Source organism: Bufo bufo, chromosome 3 (assembly GCF_905171765.1).
Source record: "Bufo bufo chromosome 3, aBufBuf1.1, whole genome shotgun sequence".
In the NCBI taxonomy this organism is placed as follows: Eukaryota; Metazoa; Chordata; class Amphibia; order Anura; family Bufonidae; genus Bufo; species Bufo bufo.
In genome coordinates, this window is record NC_053391.1 from 38,601,121 (window position 1) to 38,623,639 (window position 22,519).

At 47.8% G+C, this 22,519-nt stretch overlaps 1 protein-coding gene across 2 annotated transcripts in view; it reads right to left on the reverse strand.

The window, feature by feature from the left end:
* DYRK1A (dual specificity tyrosine phosphorylation regulated kinase 1A) overlaps window positions 1-22,519 on the reverse strand; it is a 77,975-nt gene that overhangs the window by 20,912 nt on the left and 34,544 nt on the right. For both annotated transcript variants that reach the window (XM_040423098.1, XM_040423097.1), the window contains exons 3-8: window positions 9,597-9,793; window positions 6,933-7,025; window positions 5,793-5,981; window positions 3,474-3,621; window positions 900-1,186; window positions 660-806 (exon numbers count right to left, since the gene is read on the reverse strand). In XM_040423098.1, coding sequence (XP_040279032.1) covers window positions 660-806; window positions 900-1,186; window positions 3,474-3,621; window positions 5,793-5,981; window positions 6,933-7,025; window positions 9,597-9,793 — 1,061 coding nt within the window. The remainder of the gene's footprint in view (window positions 1-659; window positions 807-899; window positions 1,187-3,473; window positions 3,622-5,792; window positions 5,982-6,932; window positions 7,026-9,596; window positions 9,794-22,519) is intronic.

Below are 22,519 nucleotides of genomic sequence, written 5' to 3' on the forward strand. Positions count from 1 at the left end.
GAGAGCTCTGACCTGTGAGCAGCACGTTACCTGGAGGGTTTTCAGCATCTGAACATTTCCATTCACTAACAGCAAGCAGAGACCTTTGACCATCGAGAGGAAGGAAGACCATGAAATAAGCCGTATTTACTTTAAAGTGGAAAATCCCTTCGACCCATTTGGAATAAGGCCACTTCGGCGGTCAATCTTTATTTTTCACTTCGGGCGTTGATTTAGGGACGACGAGTTGTACTTTATGTAGGTGCAATTTAGCTACATATTTTATTATGGCAAAAATGTATTTTACATTTTTAGACTTTAACTATACTGTACGGATATATGGTTCACTATAGTCAGAGAGCTCTGGGGCCTTCACTGGAAATTGGGCTGTATCCCAGTCCCCTTCAGTCTCTTCCTTTAAATGCAGTGACTGCAGAGATCAGAGGTCCGTCCTGTGTATTACAGCCATTGCCCAGTTACTGACGACATGGGCACAACTGCCTATAGCTACATCAGTACTCATAGGGTTAAAGTGAGTCAATTCAGGCTTTTGGCTGGGTGCTCCTCTCACACTTGCAGAGTGCCGATTCACTAGCAAAGTGAACTGTGAAGGGATACAGCTGCCTTTGTAATAGACCGCAGATCTGTAAAATGATAATTAAACATATAATTCCTCTTACTTCGTTGGCTCCGCTGAAGAGGGGCTCTCCAGTATGCATTTCAACTAAAATGCAACCGAGGGACCACATGTCAATCGCAAGGTCATAAGGCATTCCCAGTAAAACCTCTGGAGACCGGTAAAAACGAGACTGAATATATTGGTATATCTGCGGGCAGAAAAAAAGAGAAATCCAATGTCAGTGGAAGCTTTGGGATATTTGGCTAGATTAGGACATCAGACATATTAACTAGGCACTTACCCTCTGCCCTAGCTGGCACGAGCTTCCAAAATCGACTATCTTAATGGCGCTTCGCTTGGGATTGCAGAGAAGGATATTTTCAGGCTTTAGGTCACAGTGAATGATACTAAGTTCGGGAGTAGCCAGGAATAGTAGTGCAGTGCACATCTGCTGTGCAAACTTTCGTGTCAGGTTCAAAGAAACACCCCGGAAGTTGGTATTACGTAATAAGTCGTAGAGGTTGTAGGAAAGCATTTCAAACACGAGGCAGAGGTGGTTTCGGAACATAAAATGTCTCTTTAAATGCACTGAAGGAAAAAATTAAAGGCAGAAAGCAAAAATTAGAAACTGTAGTAAAGGGCAGTATAAGACTCCTACACATTTCTACTATGCACTGTGTTCTGTACAGCGGACTTAAAGGGCTTCTGTCACCCCACTAAACTGTTTTTTTTTTTTTTGCTTACTTTTAATCCCTATACTGCGATTTATGCATACATACTGTAATTAATCATTTTGGTTCAGCAGATTATGTTAAAACGTACTTTTAAAATATACAAAACTTGCTGGTAGCAGCCGCATACTCCTATCCTAAAGACGCCCCCTCCGCATGTTGATTGACAGGGCCAGCGGACGGGATCTCTCTGCTGGCCCTGTTTGCATTTAAAATCTGGCGCCTGTCTTCAGTCGGCGCAGGCGCACTGAGAGGCGGACGCTCGCTCGGCCGCTCCATCCTCAATGCGCCTGCGCCTATGACGTCATATCTACACCCGGCACAGGCGCATTGAGGAAGGAGCGCCGAGCGAGCGTCCCCCTTCTCAATGCGCCTGCGCCGGGTGTAGATGTGACGTCATCGGCGCAAGCGCATTGAGGATGGAGCGGCCGAGCGAGCGTCCGCCTCTCAGTGCGCCTGCGCCGACTGAAGACAGGTACAGAGCAGGCGCCAGATTTTGAATGCAAACAGGGACAGCAGAGAGAGATCCCGTCCGCTGGCCCTGTCAATCAACATGCGGAGGGGGCGTCATTATGATAGGAGGATGCGGCTGCTACCAGCAAGTAGCCGCCCTACTTGCTGGTAGCAAGGTTATTTGCATATTTTAAAAGTACGGTTTTAACATAATCTGCTGAACCAAAATGATTAATTACAGTATGTATGCATAAATCGCAGTATAGGGATTATAATCAACCAAAAAAAAAAATGTTTAGTGGGGTGACAGAAGCCCTTTAAAGGGAACCCCCCCCCCCCCCCCATAGTAAAATCGCTGTACAGTGTGATGCCAAAGCCGGTTATGTAATTTTTATCTTCATATTCACTTGCTTTCTGTCACTGCTCCCACTAACCAGCAGTAAAACGCATTGAGAGGACATCAAAGCTCATGCACATGAACGTATTTTTTCCCCCGTGTGAGTTCCATATATTTTTTTTTGCAGCCTGTTTGCGGATCTGTTCACTTGAATGGGTCTGCAAAAAAAAACGGAAATGACTCCATGGGCATTCCATTTACGTATATGTCCGCTTGGCTGCTCTGCAAAAAACATAGAACATGTCCCATTCTTGTCCGTTTTGCTTTTTTTTTTTTGGCGGACCCATGGAAACAATGGGTCCGCCTGAAAAAATGGATTCAATATGGAGGTCATCCGTATTTTTCTGCGGATCAGTGTTTTGCGGATTGCAAAATACATACGGTCGTGTGCATGAGCCCCAATGGAGAGGACTCAAAGAGGAGTCCCCCAGAATGCATTTGACTGTTAGTTTGTGGGAGCAAAGTGTCAGAAAGCAAGTGACTATCAAATTACATCAGACTCTGCACCACTTACTCTAGTTTGGGGGGGTCCAGAGCTGACAGATTCCATTTTAAAGGTGTATTCCAGCTACAATAAGTAATCACCCATCCACTGGATAGGAGATAACTGTTACATCGGTGGTGGTCTGACCACTAGGACACATACTGATCACAAGAACAGTTCAGTGTCCCCATCCTTTTGAACAGAGAACCTGTTAATTGTGTGCACCACTACTGCACTCAAACTATGGGACTGCCAAAGATAGCTGGACACTGTACTTGGCTCTAATTCTTGACAGCTTCTTTTGCAACCAAATATTTTTCATTGTTCCAATGCACCTAAAATGAAAATGTAGTAACTCTGCAATAAATCTTCATTAAGAAAAATTTTTGGGGGTCTACAGTTCTATGCCGACCTATGTGTCTCCATGCTAACAGACAAGTCAACCCTGTATAACCTTATTCTGCAGTCAGACTTTCTTCCACTGGTTGCCCAACATTTATTCAGCAGGTTACCAAGAGGTAGGGGACTGCTGGAAGACCACACGGGGCTGGTTTGTTGTCTGTTACCATGGAGATGCATAGGTGCGTATAGGAGCTAACAAATTATGTATTGCACAGTTATCCCATTTTTCAATTTAGATGCAACGGCTCAATAAATCTTCGTCTCAGCTCGCAGCCACTTCCAAATATTTGCTTTGATCTTCTAACCTGCAGCTGTCAAATAAAAGCAGAATTGTTAATCCCCAGGAGCTGCGTCCTGTACACAGTGGCCTATGGGGCGAGATGATCCGAGAAGATAAAGGCGTCTTACCTATGTAGTATTTCATCTCCGTGTCATGTTTGTTCATCAGCTCGAGAAGTCGCACTTCAATCTGGGCTTGATTTAGGAAAGCCTTCTTGTTCTTTATAATTTTAATAGCCACCCACTCCTGCTCCACGCGGTCGTATGCCTTCACAACCTGGAATGGGTGAGAACACCTTTATTATGTGGCGATGCACCGGTGTGCTGTTATAAGTAGACATCTAGTCCTTTTAGTAGAAGCAAAAATGAAAAGCAAAGACGACCTTCTGGGGACCCCTCTCCCCTTTCTGAAGCCCAGGGAGACAAGCAGAGAAGAGCACAGATGGACAGTGAGTACTAACTGAGGATGCCCTGGAGTTAAAGGGGTATTCTCGCCTTAATTTGCAGTCCCCAATGCACGGGCAACATCCATGCAGCGGCCGGGACGGATTGAGACCCATTCAACTTGAATGGGTCCGTGATCTATCCGCACCGTAAAAAAATAGAACATGTTCTTTTTTTTGCGGTGCGGAGGCACCGACAGAAACACAGCGGAAGCACCACGCAGAGCTTCCGAGCCGCACCGCATCTCCCGGATTGCGGACCCATTCAAGTGAATGGGTCCACATCCGTGATGCGGGCCGGGTGCATGAGGCTTAAAGGCTAGGAACACTTTCATAGGCAATGTTTATTGCATTTTACTCATGTCGGGATAAAATAATTTTTGACATTGGTCTATTAAAAATTTTCAGCAGTTTTTGTAATACAGGTTTGGTTTGATAACAATTTAGCTATAATGAGTGTTTATGAGGTCAGGAGGTCTATGATAACTGCTTTACACCAGCAGTCATCTGACAGAACTCAGTAAACACATTGTGACAGTCTACAAATAGACAAAAACTGCTGAAAATTTTTAATACAGAATTGCAAAAATTATTTTTAGCTCGAAATGCAAACATAAAAAAAATTCCCTAAAAGTGTCTATAGCCTTTAAACATTTATGGCATAGCCGTAAGATGCTATAAACATTAGACAGACGTGGGGCCCACACCCGGCCTCATAAGGCAGTCACTGCATCCAACCAAAGAATGAATTGGCGTGTGCAGAGCTCTCTCCTTTACTTCTAATGGAGTCCACGTGGCCATGTCTACATTTATTTTCCCACCTGGAAACACTGGTTGGGGTACCACCAATCTGGAGAATGCTGTGGTCCCACAGGTGGGATTCTTAATGTCTAAGGTGGGAATACCCCTTTAATGACAACATCACTGGTAAATCTCGAGTAGGTTAAGGGTATCTATGAGTGAAGCGAGCTTCGGATGCTACATCCGAAGTCGCTTAATTCAAAACTTCGGAATACTATTTTACGGAGATTAGTCTCTGAAAGTATTAAAATGTATGAGCTACGATGAGGAAGTTAGTTATTAGTGAAGTCGCGCCTGACTTCGTTGAATAACTTTGGTAATTGATTTTTAAATTGGAAAACCACTTTAAAACCGAACTCCGCTTCAGTTCCGACTTGTACCTCAGAACCAAAGCCATGTTGTAGCATTCGAAGCTCGGTTTGCTCATCACTAGTTATGGGTGCACAGGTTCAGGTTCAAAATATTTTATTGTACTTTGGAAATCCTACACTTTAAAAAAAAAAGTCTCTGCTTGCTATAATTTAACGGAAATTGTCATTCTTTGTCCTGATGGTGGAAAATCTGTCCCAGACACACAGGACAGACACACCGGGTGCACAGCATTTTACAGTCTAGTGTCTTGAAATTAGCAAGGTCCTTTGTGTTTTCTTTATGACCAGAACAGATTTTCAGTCTCCGGAAGTAAAGAAGAAAAGTTCCTACTGAATTACAGCAAGCGGTGACTCACCAACCGCCGACTGACTGCGCACAGTGCTTCTACTTCCGGCGGCTGCTTCATGAATTATTATCACAGGGATCGCAGGTCAGTGAATGTTACGGAGCATTAGATTGCATAGAAAAGGGGAATATAAATGTAATTTTAACTCCTAAAACTCCTGTGCCCAGCCTTCTGTCTCCCAGGGAAGCACGCTTCAGAAGCACAGCGTCTGCACAGCCCGTCTTTTCTAATGGACGGATGGCCCTTAGCAACGCTCTTTTGAAGAGTGCTGCTAAGGGAAATTTCAGCCCCAGTTTTCTAGCAAAAATAAACATTTTGGCTAAATAAAGTCTATTGCAAAATTGTTACCTATCACTTGCCCTACACTTTAGCAAAAAAAAAATTATAAAAAAAATATGACAGTTATCCTTTAATTCCACTGTATAGCGAAGAGTAGAACCAATAGAACATATTGCGGTGTCCACATCTGAAACTGCCATTTTTTACCTGGCCAAAGGAACCTTTTCCAATCAAAGAATCGATTTCATAGCGATCCATCCACTTCTCGCCATTTTTCACAATGTAGTCGTAGTTGTCGTCGTCGTAGCCATCGTTGTACACCTTTCTTTCCTTCTTGTGACTGGAGTCATCACCTTGTCCTTGTTGATGCCGCCGCTTCTTTTTTGCATAGTAGACCTGGAGAAAAGGAAGAGAATGAAAAGTGGAAAAAAAGCTTAAGTAAGAGAGAGAAACTAGAACCAAAGAAACACGTAAAAAAAATGGTTATAAATGGGGACCGCACATCGCCGGCACTCTCATAGAAAATGCCTTTTCTTGTCCACAATTGCAGACAAGAATAGGACATGTTCTATTTTTTTTGCGGAACGGAAGTGCGGATCTGCAAATGTGGATACGGACAGCACATTCCAGCCCCACTGAAAATTAACGGGTCAGCACCTGTTCCGCAAAATTGCGGAATGGATGTGGACCCATTTTGCGGACGTGTGAATGGACCCTAAGGGGACATTTACTTCTCTCCAATTAGTGCAAAAAAGTCACATACTGTATCATGCGCACTGGAAGTGTATAATTATGCCACCACAGAGCTGTATATCATGGAAAGCTTTGGGAGCTCTGCTTTTTAAACTTATGAGTCTCTTTAACAACCATATTGCAGAATTTCTAGATGTTCTAAGACCTTGCACGTCATTATCTCCAGAGAAAATTTACAGCAACGTCCGACCAAACGTTCTATATTTTCCCAAAACAATGAATGAAGCAAAAAAACAACAACTTTGCAACAGATGACAAACATCCATTATCAGGTTGTTTCTACAGCTCCTATGCAGACTATGGCATTGCAGTCCTGCAGTCCCGTACTTTCTTCCATGTGTCCCCTACTTGGTGATAACATACACTTGGTAGGTTAGATAGAAGTAGAGGACGGATACAAACTGCAGGATCAGACTACACAATACGTTATCTGTTACCATGGAGAGGCATAGTTCTGCGCAGGAGCTGTAAAAAGAACAGTAGGACATTTTTAGTTAAGATCCACTGCAGAGTTGCTTCATTTTTCATTTCATATGATTTGAGAAAATAGTAATTCGTAAAGTTGCACACAGACGGCGTTTTCTGCTCTCTTACCTCATTAATGTGTTTGTAAGTTTTGATCAAGTCAACTGACAGTTTCCTCAACGGGGCTGAAGTTGGATCACGAAAGTTTTGGGGCATCCGCCGCTGCAGGATACAAAATGAAAGATGAGATTTTACTTTGGTTGAAGGACTACAGACATACCCAGCCAAACGCATGAGGCAGGTAAGGCTTTGTGCACAGAAGCTATGACTATGTCCCCTTTCAGACGAGCGAGTGTCTCGCTGCAGACTTTCTGCGCAGCTCCCGTCCTGACCTCCCAGCACTGCCGAGGACGCATAGCATTGTATTGATTTATGATGCTATGTAACCCTTACAGTTCTGTAATGTATTGGATAACACAGATATAATGCCATCAGTGTTCTCCAATACATTCCAGAACTGTAAGGGTTACATAGCATCACAAATCAATATAATGCTATGTGACCTAGGCAGTGCTGGGAGGTTAGGACGGGTGCTGCGCTGTGAGTCTGATCTGATCACAACCTGAAGGGCAGGACAGAGGCACTCATTCTAGATAATATGCCACCATATCTCCGGATAGGGGGGGGGGGTTAAATCCCAATGGACTCTCAGACCCATTGACAGATTAAAGTGTAGATAACCTTTTACACAACTTTATTTGAAACTATTCTAAATCAGGGCTGGGTGATTCATTTCGATAAATTTGCCCTTTTAGTGGCTGGTGATGTTTTTTGAAATATCGTCACTTTTTTTTTTGACTGGTTGCCTACTAAACACCAGTGACATGAGACGTGTACGGAGAATATAGCTGTCATTGCTCTCCTTCTCTGTAGGTGGCACCAGACTTTAGAGAGCACATCCTGCAGGAGAAAAAGAAGGTCCTAACTCCAGGAACCGCTGTTGGTAAGTATGGGAGAGTGGTGACAGAAAGGGGCTCTGTCGCCGGATTCCAGCGACCCGAGTCATGTCTGAAGGTCTGTATGAGAAGTTCCTGGCCCCGGGTGAGCCCTTCCCCTATTCTCCCAGCAGGGCAACATCAGTAAGGAGGACTGTCTGGACGTCAGTGACTATCAGCTTTCCTCCTGCCGCCGCACCGATCCCCTGAACTTCTTCCACTCCAACAGGTTGGTGGCTGCACCCTAATAGCTTCAGTGTGCAGTAGGTGTGAAGAAATACATTATAGCCCAGACCCATTTTAAATTCACTATAACTCGTTCTTGTAATGGACTAATTTAACTGCTTTGCTGCCAGAACCAGCCCCCATACAGTTCTGCAATGAGCTCCGGCCTATACCTGCTCTGCTCAGCTAAAGCCTGGCATAGCACATCCCCCTGCTCCGGCCTATACCTGCTCTGCTCAGCTAAAGCCTGGCATAGCACATCCCCCTGCTCCGGCCTATACCTGCTCTGCTCAGCTAAAGCCTGGCATAGCACATCCCCCTGCTCCGGCCTATACCTGCTCTGCTCAGCTAAAGCCTGGCATAACACATCCCCCTGCTCCGGCCTATACCTGCTCTGCTCAGCTAAAGCCTGGCATAACACATCCCCCTGCTCCGGCCTATACCTGCTCTGCTCAGCTAAAGCCTGGCATAGCACATCATTGCTCCTGCCTTCTGCACTAAAAACTCTGCATAGCACATCGCTGCAGGAGACCCTGCATTATTGTGCTATACCAGGCTTTAGCTGAGAAGAAGTGCGGGTGCAGGTTGGACAGAGAGAAGTGTTATGCCAGGCTTTAGCTGAGCAGAGCAGGTATAGGCCGGAGCAGCAATGTGTGCACCTACCCGTCCTTTGAACACGGCAGCCCTCATTGCTGTACAACTGTGGAATCTCTATAGCCGCACACAGCATGTCAGTGGCATATGGATTCCAAGCAGTGATAAGCGCTAAACATCGGGCCTATTCTGCCAGTAAATAGAGCATTTAGAATAATTTTAAATAACGATATATAAAAAGGTTAGTTACGGTACTTCCACATTTGCCCGCAGGCTTTACTGTACCCTGTGCTTTTTAACACTACAGGTCATGGATACAAATAGGGAAAACATGAATATTAAAATGCATATATAAAGAAATCTTCAAGCGGACAATGTACAAAAATAAAAGGTGCAAGCGTTCTGTTCCCCAAGTGCCACCAGAGTTAAAGGGGTTTACAAGATTGTAAAAACATGGCTGCTTTCTTCAATTAGCTGTGCCATCACAGTTGCCAGGTTGTGCGCACTGCTGCAGCTCAGCACCATTCCCTTTAATATCAGATTAAACCCACGGACAGAAGCGGCGATGATTTGGGAAGAAAGCAGCAATGTTTTTCTAACCCTGGAAAACCCCTTGCTTGTAAAACCAGCAGATGTCCCTCGGGCGTCACTAGGTGCTTTCATCTAGGCACAGTGACTGAAGCACTGACCCCTAATCCTGGGACGGACGCACATCACAAGCAACCGACATTTGGCAAAGACCACAGTCCATGCCCCATAACTTGCACCATGTGAATTGACAGATTGATCCTATTTCACAGCTTTCCACCAAGGATTGATCCACCAAGCAACGGAAGGTCTCAGGTGCTGCAAGAGGACGTTTTATTCCAACATAATGAGACATTCGTTGCACACCGGATCAAACTGCTGATGTCCCAAATCCTGACCAGATCCGAAATATGACGAGGGTGAAGCATGTACAAGATGTAAGAGGTCCCACCTGGTTAGTCGGCAGCTGACTCTGGTCATTGTAAGATAAGGCAGATACTTGTTGGTCATTTAGGTTCTGCTGACGCCGGTCACTGTACTGCTGATGAGAGTGTGGCATTTGTCCAGCCATCTGTAGACCCGCAGCATGGAATGAAAATGAGGGTGCAAGCCGGACAGATGACGGTTTGCATGCTGAAGTCTCTCCTCCTGGAAAGAATGAAAGGGAAATCAAGTTAAGCATTCATTTCTAGGAAAACACCTAACATCAATACTTCACTTTTACACAAATTGATGGAACTGAGGGAATGTATTTTTAGTTCAGAATAAGATACAAAAAAAAAAACCTAGAAAAAAAAAAACTGTGATCCTAGAATAAAACCACCATAGCAATTTAGGTGTAAACTTGAATCAGCAGAGCGCACAACCAATGCAGTTTAGTGTTTTTTTAAATATACAGAGCGCCGATCTGACTGCAGTTTACCAAACAGACACTAGATGGTGCTGCAGGACACAGTACTGAACATCTGCAGCAAGCAGAATAATCGCAGTAAGGCAGCGCGGGGCCGAGGCCAGGACCAACAGCTCTCCGGATCACATGGACCCGGCAGGTAAGTGGCCATACAAAGAACGCTACAGCTTCATGTATGCCTGCTGTAATTACATACCATAAAACCAAGTCAGCACACACATCATCCTGAAATCTGTGCATACTGTCAGGGGATGCAAGCAAACAGTATGCATCGCGCCAGTGCAGTAAACCTGGGGTACCCACCGCCATACCCCCCCTAGCTTCGGGTACTAATAACTCCTCTTGTATCAGAACACAGGGGGCATCGCACAACTTGTGTAAATCTGTGTATATCAGGGGTCACGGATATTCCAGAAATCTAAAAAAAACTGCATAAATTGGGGCCTCGGCGATCAAAACTGACAACGAGCAACTTTCACTCCTTTAAATGCTGTGTGAAAATGAAAGCAGAGTCCTGCTCGCCCGCTATCCTGCAGCTTTCCAGCAGACTGTGCGTTTCGATAACCTGTTTGCTGTCAGTGAACAGAAACATACAGAAAACCTATACACAGACTCCCCTTTCTCACGAACAGGATAAGGCTAGGTTCAGTGTTTTTGTTTCAATGCTGAAAATATTTTTTTCCCCCCCATACGTTTTTTCCTGACGTATTTAACGCAGTTTCGGCAAGGATCTCCATTCCAGGCCATTTTCAATGACATTCTGGATGCGGATTCTGTGTCAAGAACGGACAGTAGACTTCTTTTTCGCAGGGTGAGGTTTTAAAACCTAAGCTCCCTATTTAAAATGCAGATTCCACATTGAAATCAGTGGGAAAGTTCCGCATGCGTTTATGGTGAGGATTTTCGACACAAAATCCACACCAAATATTTGGTGTGAACCTAGCCTAACAGTCGGGGCTGCGTTCTGCTTCCACTGGAGAACAGATCGTCCATGGACGCTATGGTGTTGGCCACTTATCACAGCACAGGGCTCTTTCACACTTGCGTTATTGTCTTCCGGCATAGAGTTCCGTCGTCGGGACTCTATGCCGGAAGAATACTGATCAGGATTATCCTAATGCATTCTGAATGGAGAGTAATCCGTTCAGGATGCATCAGGATGTCTTCAGTTCCGGTACGGAACGTTTTTTGGCCGGAGAAAATACCGCAGCATGCTGCGCTTTTTGCTCCGGCCAAAAATCCTGAAGACTTGCCGCAAGGCCGGATCCGGGATCAATGCCCATTGAAAGGCATTGATCCGGATCCGGCCTTAAGCTAAACGTCGTTTCGGCGCATTGCCGGACCCGACGTTTAGCTTTTTCTGAATAGTTACCATGGCTGCCGGGATGCTAAAGTCCTGGCAGCCATGGTAAGTGTAGCGGGGAGCAGCATACTTACCGTCCGTGCGGCTCCCGGGGCGCTCCAGAGTGACGTCAGGGCGCCCCAAGCGCATGGATCACGTGATCACATGGATCACGTCATCCATGCGCATGGGGCGCTCTGACGTCATTCTGGAGCGCCCGGGGAGCCGCACGGACTGTAAGTATACCGCTCCCCCGCTCCCCACTACTACTATGGCAACCAGGACTTTAATAGCGTCCTGGGTGCCATAGTAACACTGAAAGCATTTGGAAGACGGTTCCGTCTTCAAATGCTTTCAGTACACTTGCGTTGTTACGGATCCGGCAGGCACCTCCGGCAACGGAAGTGCATGCCGGATCCCAACAACGCAAGTGTGAAAGAGGCCTTAGTGTTTGTTACAATAGCACCAGTCTCCGGGCTGATACATTCTGGGAAGCGGACACTCCGGGAGCAAAACACTCTCTCCTCTCTGGCTTGTATTCAGTCTAACAGATGTAAGGTTTCCATTCACTGACACCCCGCAGAGATCTAGAACATGACAAAACAATCCGGGCCCATAAATTACACTCGTTTCTGGCATAAATTCTAATAAATCTGTAAGACTAAGCTTTATTTTCACATTTTAAGAAATTAGTATTGATAGAGTACATTTTTGCAACTTTAGAGCAAAATGCTAAGTGTACAAAAATATTCAACTCCATATACAGTAGATGCAGAACTTCTCATTATTCTAAGATTAAAAGGAGTCTTCCAGGGGCGTAAGTTTAATTAAAAATGGGGTGAAATAAACCATCAGCACTCGCGATCTCTAGCTGCTGTCCGTCCGCTGATCCATCCCCGCTCCTCGCCACTTCCTGTCCTCAGACCGCCCGCGGTACTGAGCCGCCTCAACCAATGATTAGCCGTTTGAGCCATTTCCTGGTGCGGCCAGGAAGTAGAGAGGGGCAAGGAGCGAAACAAGGGATCGGTAAGGTTTACCCCTACTCCATTCCAGCCCCTAAAAGAATAACTTTAAAGGGTTACTCCCACAAGTGACGTTATACCAGACCTCTGGGACCCCCACGGACTCTGAAAATGAAGAGGACACCGGAATGGATGGGACTGTGCCACCATTCCTTACATAGCAGGTGGCCGGGGCATCGGGTAAAAATGGCGGTGGGGATAAAGCACTGCCATCACCTCACTGTTTGGACCTGTGGGGGTCCCAGAGCTCAGACCACCATTGATCTCAAAGAGACAGCAAATCCTAGCGAGAACGACACCACTTTACAAGACTGGGATATGAACCCTTTCAACCATAGTTACATAAACGTTAACATCGCCTTTAAGACTATCAAAATATCACAAAACCAGCCTGACTCCATGAGGGAGGGGACTATTACGTGGAGCATAACCATGGGAGGAAGAAGCAGATTCTGTGCGGCACCAAAGGGGTTCAGGCGCTGCTGCTAAAGCACCTCGGTTTCCGGAAACTGGCAGAGGTCCAAAGTCTCAGACTCTTCTCACATTCATCTAGGTCAGGGATCGGCAACCTTTGGCACTGCAGCTGCTTTGAAACTACAACCCCCATCATGCACACTTCCTTGGCTCTTCATGTAAGTGAATGGAGCATGCTGGGAGTTGTAGCTTCAGAACAGCTGGAGGATGCCTATCCCTGATCGACATCATTGTTGCCAAGCTTCCCCATTAAAGAGTCATGTCTGACAGGGCGGTGGTCCCCGGACCCCACACCCAGGATGGCTGAATGGGTAGGCGGCTTTCTTTGCTGCTGCTCTTAAAGGTTTCAATGGCGAGAGCCGCAGAAATGGCCAAAGTCTTTCCAGACAGTCTTCCCCAAATTCGGCCATCTTGGCTTGCAGAAGAGCCGTTGGGACCCCCATCAATCCTATGACCCTGTGGACATGTCGGAACAGTTATGGCTGCTCGCTGTCATCAGTCAATTTGTGTCCCTCAAAAGGAGGGCTGACATGAGGCCCAGAAAGAATTCCTGCTCCAGACAATTGCTGCTGACACCTTGCTCTTCCCTTTAAAAGTTTACTTCCCCTTTAAGTGCACTGAAGGTCAAAACAGTATATAATATTGCAAACCTTCAGAAAAGCAGAAACCTGAACTTCTCCTCTGAGCCGGGCACTTCTCCGTTAGAGAGCCATGACCTCGCATGCACTGTGAGTACAGCGCAGCCGCCCCCGGAGTGAACATAGGGCCCCACCCACCACTGGTGACAGTACAAACAACCACAAGCAGCTGACGGGACTCTGCACACTTTCCAGCAGATTTCAGTAGTAGTTATGTCATCGGTAGAAAAGGTCAGAGCCGATTCCGGTCTACGTTCACCTGGAATAATACAGTCATGTGACCTGTGAATGCCCTGCAAACACAGGACATCGCAGAGGGGGGGGGGATGACACGACCGACAGCCGAGAGAGAACGCAGGGGAACAGCGTGTTCTACACAGGGAAAGACTGCAGCAAGTCGCCAAACCTCATCTCTGCACACCATGATGGCAGTAAGGCCCCCTGCAGACGAGCGTGTCCGGATGCGTTCAGTGAAAACTGCGCAATTTTGCAAACATTCAGTTTTGTTTGCGATCGCATTCAGTTTTTATCACGCGGGTGCAATGCGATTTACTGCGTTTTGCACACGTGAGATAAAAAAACTGAATGTTTACAAACAACATTTCTTAGCAACCATCCGTGAAAATCGCATCCACACTTGCTTGTGGAAGCGATGCGATTCACACAGAGACATTCACTTCTATGGGGCCAGCGCTGCGTGAAAAAAAAAAATAATAAATTAAAAAAATAAATAAATAAAAATATAGCAGAATATAGAACATGCTGCGGTTTTCACGCAACGCACATGTACACAGCCCCACTGAAATAAATGGGTCTGGTTTCCGTGCGGGCGAAATGTGTTTGCATCACACATTGCACCTGAGCGGAATACTTGCTCGTGTGAAGGGGGGCCTAAGGCTAGAAGAATTCAGCTCAGAAGCCTGGAAAATAGTGAGTGCAGCTCTGGAGTATAATACAGGATGTAACTCAGGATCAGTACAGGATAAGGCTACTTTCACACTTGCGTTCGGGGCTCCTCTTGTGAGCTCCATTTGAAGGGGCTCACAAGCGGCCCTGAACGGATCCGTACTGCCCCAATGCATTCTGAGTGGACGCGGATCCGCTCAGAATGCATCAGTCTGGCAGCGTTCAGCCTCCGCTCCGCAGGCGGACACCCGAACGCTGCTTGCAGCGTTTGGGTGTCCGTCTGGCCGTGCGGAGGCAAACTGATCCGTCCAGACTTACAATGTAAGTCAATGGGGACGGATCCGTTTGAAGTTGACACAATATGGCTCAATTTTCAAACTGATCCGTCCCCCATTGACTTTCAATGTAAAGTCTGGACGGATCCGTCTGAACAACTTTCACACTTAGATTTTTTTCTAAACTATAATGCAGACGGATCCGTTCTGAACAGATACAAACTTCTGCATTATAGGAGCGGATCCGTCTGTGCAGACACCAGACGGATCCGCTCTGAATGCAAGTGTGAAAGTAGCCTAAGGGCTCTTTCACACCTGCGTTATTGTCTTCCGGCATAGAGTTCCGTCGTCGGGGCTCTATGCCGGAAGAATCCTGATCAGGATTATCCTAATGCATTCTGAATGGAGAGTAATCCGTTCAGGATGCATCAGGATGTCTTCAGTTCCGGTACGGAACGTTTGTTGGCCGGAGAAAATACCGCAGCATGCTGCGCTTTTTGCTCCGGCCAAAAATCCGGAACACTTGCCGCAAGGCCGGATCCGGAATTAATGCCCATTGGAAGGCATTGATCCGGATCCGGCCTTAAGCTAAACGTCGTTTCGGCGCATTGCCGGAGCCGACATTTAGCTTTTTCAGAGTGGTTACCATGGCTGCCGGGACGCTAAAGTCCTGACAGCCATGGTAAGTGTAGCGGGGAGCGGGGGAGCAGTGTACTTACCGTCCGTGCGGCTCCCCGGGCGCTCCAGAGTGACGTCAGGGCGCCCCAAGCGCATGGATCACGTGATCGCATGGATCACGTCATCCATGCGCATGGGGCGCTCTGACGTCATTCTGGAGCGCCCCGGGAGCCGCACGGACTGTAAGTATACCGCTCCCCGCTCCTACTATGGCAACCAGGACTTTAATAGCGTCCTGGGTGCCATAGTAACACTGAAAGCATTTGGAAGACGGTTCCGTCTTCAAATGCTTTCAGTACACTTGCGTTTTTCCGGATCCGGAGTGTAATTCCGGCAAGTGGAGTACACGCCGGATCCGGACAACGCAAGTGTGAAAGAGGCCTTAGTAATGTATGTACACAGTGACTGCACCAGCAGAATAGTGAGTGCAGCTCTGAAGTACAATACAGAGTGTAATTCCACAGGATTACTACTAGTTAGGTAACATATGCAGTTAGCTATTTAGTTCTGATCCAAACATTTACCTAGATGAAGCAGTGAAGCCCACCCAAGTAATTCCATGTGGCCAGTAGGAGCCCTTCACCGTACAGCGACACTTTATTCATTTCACAAACAAGGAAATCTTTTTTATGGCATAAAAAAACCTGAAAATTGAATGCGCTTCCATTTCCTGTGCAGATTTTATTGAAGCACTTATTCCTGTACAAACACAATGGGCGCTTTCTGCACTTGATGCTGGTGTCAGATGCACCATGTGTCCTTGGACCCGGTGTGTCCAGTGCGGGCAGCGGCCTCTGGAGGACGTCACCGAGCCACAGACAAAAGACTGCAAACAATAACCCTCATACCTCAATGCGGAGGTGGAGGGGGCCACCATCGACCCTGGGAAATAATGCCACAGTGCCACACTATGGGGTATTTGTCCAATGGGTTGTCCTTGATACACAGCCACCAAATCCAACATGACAGAAGATGCCAACGAGCCTGGGAACCATTGGGGTGGGGGAATGCTCACCATCCAATTTCCACATCCCATTTCCACACATTAGCCCATCAGCATGTCTGTGGAGAACCTGGAGGAAACCTCCCGCCCTTGGTTGGACGCCAGTGCGAACCGCTGAGCCACCACGCGGTCAAACCCCAGACCCGAAAATGCGGTGGATCTACCCTGATGATTAATCAACATGTTAACGAGTCCAGGAGCCCTGAGATTAGTGGGGCGCAGCTCTGGGTTATACCTGTAGACCTTGCTCTTAAACAGCAGAGATCAGAGAAAAAGGGGGTCACTGGGGGATCCCCCGATGAAGAGGAGCCGCGGGGTCCTAGAGGCATCCAGACGGATATTGTTAAAAAAATTAAAAAAGGAAAAGCTCATTTATATGCACTTTAAAACATGGTCTAAAAAGGTGGCCACATACAGTAACATGGGCTGCACCCGCTAACCACGTGGTGTGGGCGATGGGACCTTGTGGGGATGAAGGATTGGGCAGATGGATCTTCTCAGTGGAGATGGTAGCCTGGCAGCAGTTAGTCGACCCTCTACACTTGCACACTCGGCCGAGACTACCTGCAGTGCTGCTCCAGTGGGGGTCATTTACTAAAGACTGGCGTTGTCTTTGTAACATTGCTGCTGGAGGAGCCTGACCGGTGTATCACAAGGCCGTCCGCGCTCCAGAAGCAGCAGGTCTCTGGCTCACAGGGATGGGGCCCCCGCTGTCTGCTTCCTTCCACCAACTATTAGTGGCTCTGTTTTTGGCGGGATGCTACCATAGCAGCCAAGCTTACCCCGTTTAAGAGGGCAGGAGCAGGGCCTCTCTGAAATATTCAAGAGCGCCGTACAGGGCGCGACGCGCGGAGTCAATGCCGGTCATCTGCAGTTATCCGATTGTACGTACCTTGGTGCGAAGGGGGGAGAGAATGAAACTACGACTCCCAGCATGCTCTGTTCACTTTATGGGAGCTCCACGAACGCTCTAGCACAGTTTGCATTGCTGGGAGTTGTAGTTTCACAGCTGGCAATGTGAAATATATATAAAAAATAAAGTGTAATTTCTAAGCAGGTGGGGCAGATTTTCGTGCACTTTTCCCCGCAAGGTGACCGATGCGGGGTTTAACCTCGCCGCCGTTCCCACGCTGCGTCTTCTCCTCCAATCTGAGCGGCTCGTGGCCCTGATCTGCTGCATCGGCAGGGGGTAAACGCTAAAGATGCTGCGCAGGATCATCCCTGAGCGCCATGCTGCGGCCAGCAGATACACAACAGGAATTTTTGGCTGACCCCGTGCCCCTCATATTTATGCTACTGATGGGGTTAAATGCAGAAAGTGAAAAAATAAAAAATGGCGCCGATTGGGCGGATGGAGGCATGTGACTGCGGGACTAAAATTATCCGCCGGAGTCAAACCCGGTGCCCACCTGTTGCGACACCAACACATGCCCGGGCTTGGGTATTTATAGAATGCACGTTCAGGGGGGGGGGGGGGGGGGGGGAGATGGGGATTATTGGGAGGGCATGCACCATTAACCCCTTGCAGCCCAGGAGCTGGCACATTGGAGGGCGCTCTCTCTCTGAGGCACCGGGATGAAGGCATTTAGAGGCGGCCAATTAAGGCCTTATTTGTGCTCGTGCTCCCGGGATGTGCGCTGCCTGCAGTGAGCAGGAAACTGCTGCAGATCATTAAATGGTCGTTTATCAACGTCTCTCGCCAGGCAACACACAATGCAGGAGGAGAAGAGGGAGCGCGCGGGGAAGGGAGGAGAGCGCCCCAGCAACAGCGGCTCATTAGCATAGCCTGCCACTCTGACGGCGCGCCCTGATTGGACGCGCTCCGGCGGAGGCGAGCCAATCCCGGCCGCCCTATGCAAATCGACTTTGCTCCAGTTGCCAGGGCAGAGCCGCTTGCCGGCTGCCCAATAGGAAAACAAACAATAAACAAAAAATGAGAAGTGAGCATTGTGTCCCCGCTCCTCACTTCACAGATTAACCGAGGTACGGCGGGGGGAGCAGCTGCAAGTGACGGGACACTGCTGCAACCCAGGGCATGGCAATGCAGTGCGAGAGGAGACCACACCGCACACTTTCATACCATGATGGGAGTTGTTGTATATAAGCCTATCCGTCCAACGTAGCCCGATCGGTTGCCAGGGACAACACGGCTCATTACATCTGCACCAGAAAACGATTTTTGTTGGGTCGCCCATAGCAACCAATCACGGCGCAGCTTTCATTCTCTACTCTGCTACGGAAAAATGAAAGACGTGCTGTGATTGGTTGCTGCAGTTTTAGACAGTTCCATAAACGTCCCGGAGGGGGGGGGGGGGGGGGGGGGTGACCTTACATTTAGCCACACCATGGGGGGTCCGTGAGCTTGGATGCCCCCACTGATACCAGAGGAGATGGCGGCATTATTGCCTTATGCCTATCGCATAAAGTGCAGGGGCAGGTTTGAAAAAAAGGAATTTGCCAAAATGCTGCCCCCTGCAGGTTCCGCTTGGGACAGTTTTGCAGTGATTGGGGCAGGGAGCAGAGCTCATCAATTGCACAGGCAGGGTGTGATCTTTGTTCCACCCTGGCTAGTGGTGGAGAGGGGGGTTCACAAGCTTCAGCAGTGGTCATCTCTGAAATCTGCATCCCATGTGGATCTGTAGTTTATGGGTCCCGCCTTGGAAATAAGGGACTATCATCCTAGGCAGAAAACGCAAGGATTACCGCTGATATTGGGGTATGGGGGTCAGAAGGAAATCTAGACAGAAATCTGCAACTAAAAAGGGTCAGTGCATTTAAAAAATAAAAAAAGAGCTCCTGATCTGAGATGGCGCAGAGACCCCCGCCAGTCCCTAGCAGCCAGAGATGGGTCCAAGTCTACAGGCTCCAGAGTGCGACCTGCAGGCGCTTCTCTCTCTTCGTTCTAGTGATCAGTGGGAATCTCAGCCATCAGGTCCCCGCCAATTACCTCCCCCGCCCCGTCTACGACATACCAAAAGTTTTATGAAATCTCAGTGACCCCAGACCGGTTCCCTTTAAATTGAGATGGAGGGGCTGACCAAAAAATAAATTAAAAAAAGCAATGACGCAGCAGTCGGTTACAGCTAAAATGCCGCAATTCTACAACCATCGCAGGTAAAGGACAACTGCAGCCATCAGTGGCAAAAATGCGCCGCACCACGACCGCCATGTCTGAACGCGGCCTGAGCCTGGCCATACAGACTGGTGCATCATGGGCTGCGGGGAGCTGGTAGTGCCCGACATTCGGAGGGGCAGAAGCATTGCTGCGGCTCCGTCAGCAACACCAGTATTTGCAAAAACAGGTTGTTGTTTTTTTTGTCATTTCAGACCGGAAAAAATCCACAGCGGACCCGCCGCGCGTGACCACCGCTTCATTTACAGCACAGCTTTTTGACTCAGTCATCAGCTTCCACGTTGCGGCAAACTGAGCAGGGCAAGGGCTAGCAGGTCACCGCTTTGTCGACGGCAGCCGAAGGGTTAAGTATCCGGCCGCACCAGCGCGATGCAAATGAGGCACCGCTTTCATCCCAGGTCATCGGACATTTTACAGAGAAGATGGGGCGACTTTGGAGCGGAGTCTTCCTCAAACAGCTGACAGCCACCGATTCCCAGAGAGGAAACCCAACAGCTGGTGGAGGAGGAATGCCCCGTCCGATAGGGGCGAGGGGGGTCCGCATGCTTTCTCTGCCCCGTCAGTTGCTAAATCTGACATCCACCTTTGTCCCAGTTCACACTTTGGAGGGGGAGAAAGCATCTAAGGAACCTGAGCGGCGGGATGGTGAAAAGGACAGCGGACGTGAGGCTTCTACCATGGAGTCAATGTAGGTCACATAAAGAGGACTGGAGATTGGAGGGTCCCCACCTTCACCCACACGCACTCCATGTGCCACCATCAGGACAACTACAGAAAGCCCAGACGTACGTGTTTAACGGGTGCCGCTAGAAACAAGCAGTATACTTCATTTTACCGGATGGTGCTGCATAGAATAGTGCAGTCTGTCGTTGGGTCAATGGGGGCTTATGGGTCCATCTAACGGACCAGCATGTCCAGTACGGTCGCTACACGTCTGAATTAAAGGGAAACTCTGGGCAAAGTAAACGTCACATTCTTTGGCTCATAAAGGAAGACCTGGTCCAATATGCCCCAGCGCTGTCATATCAAATCATGGTGCAGGTATTCATACAAACATGGCCGCTTTCGTCCATGAACAGCACCATCTACAGGCTATATGTGGTATTGCAGTTCAGTCCCATTGACTTCAGTGAAAACCAAGCTGCAATACCAGTAATGACCCATGGACAGGGGTGGCGCCACTTCTGTTTACGGGAATGAGAAGTTACCCAAGTTTGACCAAACTCAGAGCAGCGGAGACTGCGAGGTGCCAGCGGGTATCACCAAACGCAAAAACGTTTTCACCACCACAGCAATGAAAGGGGTTCCCAATACCACGTAATCTATATTTTTTTGTGAGACATACATTTGTAGGTCACATCACTCTCTCCCCCCCCCCCCCCCCAATCGATCAGCAGAAAGGGCCCTGGGTCCCCATCTGCGAGCCCTACGACCCTCTGCCCCTGCATGCATAGGGCACAAGATGGTGGCAGTGTTGGGATTCATCCACACCACTGCTTTCTGTGCTCTCCCTGGACAGATCTTTTACGCTTGCACTAAACCTGTCAACAACGCATGTGCAGAAGCGAATCCGTCCTGCGAGAGCACAGAGAGCTGGATGAATCCCATCACCGCCACCATCCTGGACGCAGTGGAGGCTGATGCATGGCAGGTAAATCATGATATGATCCACAGACATATTTCACACACAAACACACATTATGGAAAATTTGGGAATATTTTTTCGAAATTGGTCAAGACCTATAATTAAAAAAGGCACAAAAAAAATAAATAAGATACCTAAACACAGTAAAAGGGGCACAGTGCTAAACCGGAGCTTTGTGGGGTCCCAAAGGTCGGACCCCCACTAGTCAAAGTCACTGCAGAGCTTAGTGATATCACATCACTTAATAGCCCTTTAAAGGGGTCTCCAAGATTAGAGAAACGTGGTTGCTTTCTTCCAAAAACGGCACCACCCCAGTCCACAGGTCGTGTGTGGTATTGCTCCAATGGAGCAGAGATACAGTACCACACACAACCCACTGACAAGGGTGGTGCTGTTTTTAGAATCACATGGACAAGCCCTTTAAGGCCTCTTTCACACATGAGCTGTCACATATCCATTGACTTTAATGTGCGTGTTCACATCTCAGTGGTGTTCCATGGACCATGGGTCACAGACATAATCATGGAGGTCATAACAGAAACGTGAAAGAAGCCCAAATAGGATAACGTGATGGCATGTTACCCTCATACACCGACCGGAGCGCAAATCTTCTCACCAACCTCCTATTTATTCCATCAAGAGCAGCTTGGTAAACACACAACCGATAACCTGATCACTCAGCCAAGCGAGGTCACCGTGCTTCACATATGGCAGACTACCCCAAAGAAATAGAAACTGAAAGTGAAGGCTGCGACTGACACTACTGAACACCATGAAGATAAAATCAGCACGAGTAACAACATGACAACACCGCAACCAACCGAGGCCGGTGACACCAAGTATCTAAAAGCCTCAAAAGTACTAAGTAAGCTTACGTGTCACAGCAAAGATTCCCATTACAGGGGTTCTCCCAGGATTAATGTAAAAAATGAAAATCAGACGTCATATAGGACATGACGATCTCTGTCTAACAAAGCTAGAACCAGCCCAGTACCTCACATGGATCCAGAGATCTCCACATTCATTGCTGTACTAGATTTATATCAGGCTGGGGCGTGTCCTTTCTGCTGCGCATGGAACCGAGCATGTGCGTCCACCTTGGAGAGATGGGCAGTAAAAATAGGAAAAAGAAGAAACAGAAGGTGGCGTTGTACAGATACAAACTCAGCGGTTATGAATTTACAGACGTCTTCAGATCCAGGTGCCGATTTGAAAACTGAATATTTTTCAGTGGAACAAGCCCTTTGAGATCTGGACTGAGCGCCCTTAGCACCTCAGGTAGAGGTCACTGTACCCAGCTCCTTAATTTAAAAAGGGCATGCACGTGGCCCCTGAGCGCCGACAGTCA